General features: G+C 47.3%; 2 protein-coding genes across 2 annotated transcripts; both read right to left on the reverse strand.

Moving 5' to 3' along the window:
- Window positions 1-520: 520 nt before the first annotated feature.
- Window positions 521-868, reverse strand: LOC123073540 (transcriptional regulator TAC1-like). The gene has a single exon (XM_044496633.1). It carries the CDS (start codon window positions 866-868, stop codon window positions 521-523), a length of 348 nt encoding a protein of 115 aa, XP_044352568.1.
- A 1,632-nt stretch (window positions 869-2,500) lies between these two features.
- LOC123073542 (zinc finger protein 2-like) lies at window positions 2,501-3,058 on the reverse strand. The gene has a single exon (XM_044496634.1). The coding sequence runs from the start codon at window positions 2,993-2,995 to the stop codon at window positions 2,540-2,542; it is 456 nt and encodes a 151-aa protein (XP_044352569.1). The 5' UTR covers window positions 2,996-3,058; the 3' UTR covers window positions 2,501-2,539.
- Between the last annotated feature and the right edge of the window lie 5,311 nt (window positions 3,059-8,369).

Genomic DNA, 8,369 nt, shown 5'->3' on the forward strand with positions numbered 1-8,369 from the left:
TCCTTTTAGTAGTTGTTTGTATAGCGAGTAATTAAAAACAATTTTACCGAAACCCGTTTTAAGAAGATGTTTATGGAAAGCCATCTTTGCTAACAATTCTGTTTGGGAATCACTTGCAAAAAATTATGTTTGGATTCCAAAAGCCTTGAAAAAAGTACTCCCTCTGTAAACAAATATAAGAGCATTTAGATCACTAAAAGTAATGATCTAAACGCTCTTATATTTTTTTACGGAGGGAGTATGTATATAACGTTTGCACCTTGATGGAAAAGGAGGACGGATTTGGTTTTATTTACATGCAGGTGGGTGCATAGGAAAAATGCAACAGCCTGGGAATTAGTCATAATTCTCATCCTGGTCGATCGCTGGCATGGCGCCATGCAGAAGAATGAGAAAAGCCTTGTGATTTCATACATGAAGGGACAAGGCGCACATATGCTAGTGACCGTATATAGCAATGGCCAATGGAGCTAAGCCTGCCCTGTGCGTACTGCTTAGTGTACACAGGAGCTAGAGCAAATTAAAGCTTGAGATTAAGATCAAGCTTCTGGTGCTTGTCATCGTCGGTGTCAAGACGCGCTATACCGGTGGCTGCTGCCGCGGCATGATGATGGTCAGGGAGGTAGAGGTGGGCCTTCCAGCTGCCGACGACCCTCTCCATCCTGTGCGCGTTCTGGTGGCCCCCTAGCGCATGCGACTTGAGGAACTTCCTCTCACAGAAGAGGCAAGAGTAGAGCCTTGATCCCGTGCCGCTGCGATGGCGACCACCGCGACCAGAAGGAAGAACAGACCAAGGAGCCCCGGGGGCCATAGTGAGAGATAGGTCTAGAGGAGATCCTGCGGCTTCAGGGGGAGCCTGAGCCTCCATGCTCTTATCGGAAAAGATGGTGAGACGAGGAGGTGTGAGCTCTCAGTGGCGGCTGGTGGCAACTGAGTTTTATAGGGGGCTGGTGACCACTTGCTAAATCTGGGTGCCCCTTCCAGTCTGCGGGCAGCTACCAACTAGGACATCCATTGGTTACATCATGGCTACAAGATGTAATGTAATGTACACACCATCAGCATCAGGTCATTGAGTACCTCTGTTTCTAAAAAAAAGGTCATTAAGTTTTTTTCTAGGAAAGCAAACCAGCGGGCCACCTAAACTATATTCCCACTAGACCAAATATTTAAGGCTGGATCAAAGGTTACTACTCCCTCTCTCAGTTTACAGGGTGTGCGCGTACCCCTAGGTCGTCAATTTGACCAACCTAATACAAGTCACATATTACAAAAAATATACCAATATAAACTTCAGATGTTCTATTTTCAAACGGTATAATTTTTGTGTTATATAGTTTATATTAGTGTGATAAAATTGGCAACCTAGGTATACGCGCAGGACTTGTAAACTGAAACGGAGGGAGTACTCCAGGCGTCTAAACCCCACACTAATGGGTCCGTTCATGGTTAAGTATCAATGGAGACAAAAAATGGAAAGTATGAAGAGCGAACGTGCCCGCTCTTGTTTCAGCGCGCGACGCGACATGAACCATTGATTCGGTGCTCGCCCCGATCTCACAAGCGCGACTCAATTTGTTTCGATATTCTTTAGACACTCATATAGGCGATGCCTGATGGGATTTGCCGCACCGAGTCCATACGAGCGGGTATCTTTACATACCGACATGGGGATATTTGCATACCTACCAGCTTTGCTTCTCGTACATATGGATTTCACCCTCTAGCCTACACATGGCAAGCTCAAGTCTGAGCTCTGATGATGGATGTTATAGGGAGGAGCGCGGCAGGAAAGGAAATATGCCACTTGCTAAATCGAGGAGCTATCCGCATTAGTTATTGCGAGTAGCGCTAACGTCGAAGGTCCAACACACGGGCGCCCTGCTCCCGTGAGCCATGGCCAGCCACGGAGGAACACGTAGGGAGGAACGGCAGGGCGCGCCCAGGGTCGATCGATCATGGCTACAGAAGTGGTAGTACTGTTGCATTAGTTTGGTAGTGAGTGAAAAATATCATCTTTACTATGTTGAACCTCATTTCTCCTGGACCAACAGAAACTTGGGACACCTGTCCGGAGTAAAAGATCCCATCTTCTCCATGAAAGGAAGCCAGACACTTGCTAGATCTGGGAGGCGCACTACTGCAAGCGGCCCTAGCTAACGACCATATGGGCGGGCTCACCCCGTCTATAGCCAACCACGCAGGCAGATCTATCATGGCTACAAGATAGTGCTCTCTCTCTCCGGAAATACTATCTATTTCTCTGACAAGTATTTCTGAACAAAGAGAGTACGTAGTAACAGTTTGGCAGTGATATATCCCTGTCGACCAACATGCGTTATTGAGCTACTCCTTTTTACAAAGCTACTCGGCGCAAAATTCAGAAAGGTCAAACACGCGAGTAGTGCACGCAATTTAATAACAATGATAAAAGCAAGTTGCCTCCACAGATACTTGAATGCACGGTCAAGCTAGTTGATATAAGAAGAAAAAAGCACGGACGTGAATATATTGACGGTTTGACACTAGAGAATGCTAGCTAGAGCCTGAGGCTAAGATCAAGCTGCTGCTGCTCGTGGTCATCGTCATGCCTGCTAGTGGGCGTACTCGCGGGCGGCCGGGTCACCGGTGGCATGGACGTCAAGGTGGCCGGCTGGTTGTGGTGGGTGGCTGCTCCCGCCGCCGCGGGGAGGTAGAGGTGGGCGTTCCAGCTGCCGCCGGCCTTCTCCTTCTTGTGCGCGTTCTGGTGGCCCCCCAGTGCCTGCGACTTGAGGAAGGTCTTCTCGCAGAAGAGACACGAGAAGAGCCTCGAGCCACCACCATGGCCGGGGCTGTCACCGCCGGCACCCCTAGAAGGAAGAAGAGCATCTGCTACAGCCCGAGAAGAGGAGCAAGGTGGCGGTGGTGGCACAGGGGCTAGTGCTAGAGATAGGTCTAGAGAAGCAGCAGCTGCTGCCTCTGTCGCCCCAGCCGCGGCGGCATGAGAAGCTTCCATCCGAGGAGAACGGCCGGCCAGCCGGAGGACACCTCCACCTTCTTCCCTAGCCTAGTTGTGCGTTGGTTTAGAGTGGCGAGGTTTGCAGCCATGAAAGGAAGCCTAGCATTTCCTAAATGCGGAGTCGAATTAATTATTGCAAGCAGGGCAGTAGCACGCTAACGACAAAGGACTTGGAGGTCCATCACCAGCATGCCCACAGTAGTAAAGTGGCTTTGGTAGTAGTGATTCTTGTCGACCATCAGTTCTCATCATGCCCCCAAAGGGAAAAGGATATGGAAATCTTTAACAGTTCTCCGGCCAGTAGTGCTCCATGTCGACGGCCATATGCACCATTATCTTATTGTCCTAGTGACTATGTGGTGTGTTAGGTTTTGATGAAAAGAAACAAACTTCCATTTCTACTGAGGCAGGAGAAAGACTTCCAGCTGCATCATGTGTGGAGCAAACAGCCAGACTTACATGCGACTTACAGTGACATGGTGAAAAGAGGCATCGCCAAGACACACCTCACTTCAGGCACAGATATATCTGCAAGCTTTCTTGGCTCAGGTCAGGTGTCTGTCAGGTCTCCATCATGGGTGCAAGACAGTTCAATAGTCCATCTCCTGTGCTCCAGGAAGACACCTAGTGCGTTCAAATAGTCCATCGCCACGATTAGCAAAACTAGTTACTATCATGAATAGAGAGGAAATGCCTGGTCGTATTAGCGCTCATGCATGGATGTTCCCCGGTGCCATCTTCATGTTCTTGGTTTCTAGCTAGTCTCATCAGTTCCTCCTCGTTTACTAGTCAAGTTCATTTTTATTTTCCTTGCTTCAGTGTTATCTGGTGCTTTTATCGGGGAAAAGGGGATACTGGATTGAGATATATTGGTATTTAACAAACAAATAAACATCTACTTTATGCGCCGTGTGAGAACGCGTGTCGCTTGAACAATATCATGGGTTTGAACTTTACATTTTGACTCCTTATTTATTCATAAAATACAATTTCCTCAAAAACAGCAAATATATACATGGTGAAAATATGTCACATGATAGATATATCAGAGCATCTCCAGTAGATGTTGTAAAACCTGTTGGAGCCGAGCCCTTGCCCTAGCTGGCCCTAGCTCTACCCCTCTCTCTCTCTCTCTCTCTCAACACTTCTCACTCTAGCACACACTAAAGAAGAAAGAAGGAAGAAGAAGCAACAGTGGACGCGGTGGTTTCCCTGGCGCACGAACGCCCGCCGCAACAACGGCGTTTTTTCTTTGAGCTCGAACTCAACCCACACCGCGATACACAGGGGTTCAGGGAGATTTATACGCGCGCTCATACGCCGCGCCCACTCATCCACTACCCACGCCCCGCACCCCCTGGCTCACGCACCCGCCGCGCTCGGACGCGGATGACGCGGTCACTACCAGTGCTAGCGACGTGCTCACCCCCTGGTTCTTCGCCAACAAACACACGCACACAACCTGGACACTAGTCAGACATACCCCAGACCATGGCCAGACTATACACAAGTCGGACCATGGCCACACTAGTAGAAAACTGGGCTTTGGTCACAGGGCAATATTCACATTAGTCCCGGTTCAGTCACGAACCGGGACTAATGTGAGCATTGGTCCCGGTTCGTGCGGCCAGGGGCCTGCCGGGCCTCCTGGGGGCATTGGTCCCAGTTTGTCCGGCCCCTTTGGTCCCGGTTGGTGGGACAAACCGGGACCAATGGGCCTCGCTCCTGGCCCACCACCATTGGTCCCGGTTGGTGGCTTGAACCGGGACCAGAGGCTCACCCTTTAGTCCCGGTTCATACCACAAACCGGGACTAAAGGGTTGGTCCTAGTAGCGGTCAGAGTTTAGTCCCACCTCGCCAACCGAAGGGCGCTCACACCGGTTTATAAGCCCGTCCCTCTCTGCCTTGTTGAGCTCCTCTCAAAGTGAAAATAGATGCCCTTATACAGGGAATTTGACCTAAATTCACAGTAAATTTCTTTGAATTTCATAGAAATTTATTATGAATTTAGGTTGAATTTTCTCTATATTCGCATCTATGTTCATTTTTTTATAGTAAATAAAATAAATAAACCTTAATAAAATAAATAAAAATAAATAAACCTTAATAAAATAAAATAAAATCAACTATAGTAAATAAAATAAATAAACCTTAATAAATTAAATAAAAATAGCAGCAGTAAAATAAATAAAAATAAAATAAATAAAGTAAAATACATAAGTAATTAGAAACAAAATGGAATAAAATAAATAAGTTTTTTGTTGTAAGTAGAAACAAAACAAAATAAATAAAGCAAAAGAGAAAACAAAAAACAGGGAAAAAATTATGCCACCTACTGGGCCACGGCCTGAATACGACTTGAAACCCATCCATGGGCCAGGATTCAGGCCCGTAGAAGGCCCAGTAGGCCCCACAGGCAAAGAGAACAGTTAGGCCCGAAAGCCTGCAGTTGAGAGGAGCTCGAGAGGGTGGGCGCAGCAGTGCTTATAAACCACTCTCGAGCTCTCTCAACTAGCGAGGTGGGACTAAATTTTTGACGAGGGGCAGCACAAGGCCTTTGGTCCCGGTTGGTGCCACCAACCGGGACTAAAGGGGGGCATTGGTCCCGGTTGGTGCCACCAACTGGGACTAAAGGGGGGCATTGGTCCCGGTTCGTGGCACCAACCGGGACCAAAGGCCTTTAGTCCCGGTTGGTGCCATGAACCGGGACCAATGAGTTGCCTATATATACCCCATCGCCACAGCAGAGCACTCCACAGTGCTCTGTTTTTTCTGGCCGGCGAGGGGAGGGCATTTGGGTGCTCTAGCTCACCTCCTATGCACATGAGGTGTTCGATGAAATGTCTGAGCCACACTAGTTAATCTTTCTCCTCTCGAAACTCGACCTCCGAGCTCCATTTTCCCCGAGATTTGTCTAGGTTTAGCGGTCCGTCACGTCCCGTCCCCGTCTTCACCGCCGTCGATCGCCCGCGCCGATCTCGTCGCCAGCACCACCGTGGTGAGCCTCTTGTTCTTATCTTCTTTCTGAAAGAAAAAAATTCTTACTTTAGATAGATACTTGTCTAATTTTGTTACTTTTATTATTCCTTCTTATTACATAGTGCGATGGTTTTGGTATCCGCCCCCGTCGGCCCTCGTCCTGTCTATGATTCGGATGTGGTATATATTATCTTTTTATAACTATTTGGTTCATTTATTGTTTATGACAAATATGCCGACCAACGTGACATAGATTTTATTTATCTAGGAGGTGGTTGAACCGGAAATTCTAACCGACCCTATTGTCGAGAGGTTAAATTTAGTTGAAGAAGAAAACAATTACTTGAAGGAAAAAATAAAAAAATTGAGGAGGAGAAGATGATATTGGAGTTGCATGTTGCGGATGTCGTCGATGATCACAAGATCAAGATGGATGCAATGCGCTTGAAGATTAGAAAGATTAGAAAATATGCCATTCATACCGAGGCTTGGTATCATTATGCCGTTGGATCAATTGTTACCTTGGTTGCGATTATGATCGCATTTGTTTTCGCATTGAAATGTTTTACATAGTTTCAATGTATGGTTTAATTAATTAGATGCTCTGGAGAGCTATATATATGTTGTTAGATGAGAACTATGTATGTACTTTGGTTTTAATGTGATGATGAACTTCTATTAATTTGGTCACTTAATTATCTATTCATGATGTTCTGTAATGGTTTTTGACACACTTAATTATATATAATGCACGCAGATGAACCGGCAATGGATGTACGGTGACAGACACACCTCCGAGTACATTAAGGGCGTGCATGATTTTCTCGAAGTGGCTGAGGCAAACAAGCAGAATGGTTTTATGTGTTGTCCATGCCCTATATGTGGGAATACGAAGTCTTACTCTGACCGGAAAATCCTTCACACCCACCTGCTTTACAAGGGTTTCATGCCACACTATAATGTTTGGACGAGGCACGGAGAAATAGGGGTTATGATGGAAGACGGCGAAGAAGAAGAGGACGATGACAACTATGTGCCCCCTGAATACGGTGATGCTGCAACGGGGGAAGCTGCTGAAGATCAAGAGGAACCAGACGATGTGCCCAATGATGCTGCAAGGGGGGAAGCTGCTGAAGATCAAGAGGAACCAGTGCCCGATGATGATGATCTCCGCCGGGTCATTGTCGATGCAAGGACGCAATGCGAAAGTCAAAAGGAGAAGCTGAAGTTCGATCGCATGTTAGAGGATCACAAAAAAGGGTTATACCCCAATTGGAAAGATGGCAACACAAAGCTCGGTACCATACTGGAATTGCTACAGTGGAAGGCAGAGAATGCTGTGCCGGACAAAGGATTTGAGAAGCTATTGAAAATATTGAAGAAGAAGCTTCCAAAGGATAACGAATTGCCCGACAGTACATACGCAGCAAAGAAGGTCGTATGCCCTCTAGGATTGGAGGTGCAGAAGATACATGCATACCCTAATGACTGCATCCTCTACCGCGGTGCGTACAAGGATCTGAACGCATGCCCGGTATGTGGTGCATTGCGGGTATAAGATCAGACGAGATGACCCTGGTGATGTTGACGGCGAGCCCCCCATGAAGAGGGTTCCTGCGAAGGTGATGTGGTATGCTCCTATAATACCACGGTTGAAACGTCTGTTCAGAAACGAAGAGCATGCCAAGTTGATGCGATGGCACAGTGAGGACCGTAAGAAAGACGGGAAGTTGAGAGCACCCGCTGACGGGTCGCAGTGGAGAAAAATCGAGAGAAAGTACTGGGCTGAGTTTGCAGCTGACCCAAGGAACGTATGGTTTGGTTTAAGTGCGGATGGCATTAATCCTTTCGGGGAGCAGAGCAGCAATCACAGCACCTGGCCCGTGAATCTATGTATGTATAACCTTCCTCCTTGGATGTGCATGAAGCGGAAGTTCATTATGATGCCAGTTCTCATCCAAGGCCCTAAGCAACCCGGCAACGACATTGATGTGTACCTAAGGCCATTAGTTGAAGAACTTTTACAGCTGTGGAATGGAAACGGTGTACGTACGTGGGATGAGCACAAACAGGAGGAATTTAACCTGCACGCGTTGCTGTTTGTAACCATCAACGATTGGCCCGCTCTCAGTAACCTTTCAGGACAGACAAACAAGGGATACCACGCATGCACGCACTGTTTAGATGACACTGAAAGTATATACCTGGACAAATGCAGGAAGAATGTGTACCTGGGCCATCGTCGATTTCTTCCGACCAACCATCAATGTCGAAAGAAAGGCAAGCATTTCAAAGGTGAGGCAGATCACCGGAAGAAGCCCGCCATGCGTACCGGTGATCACGTACTTGCTATGGTCAATGATTTACACGTAATCTTTGGAAAGGGTCCCGG

The sequence above is a fragment of the Triticum aestivum genome, chromosome 3D (genome assembly GCF_018294505.1).
Source record: "Triticum aestivum cultivar Chinese Spring chromosome 3D, IWGSC CS RefSeq v2.1, whole genome shotgun sequence".
NCBI lineage: Eukaryota > Viridiplantae > Streptophyta > Magnoliopsida > Poales > Poaceae > Triticum > Triticum aestivum.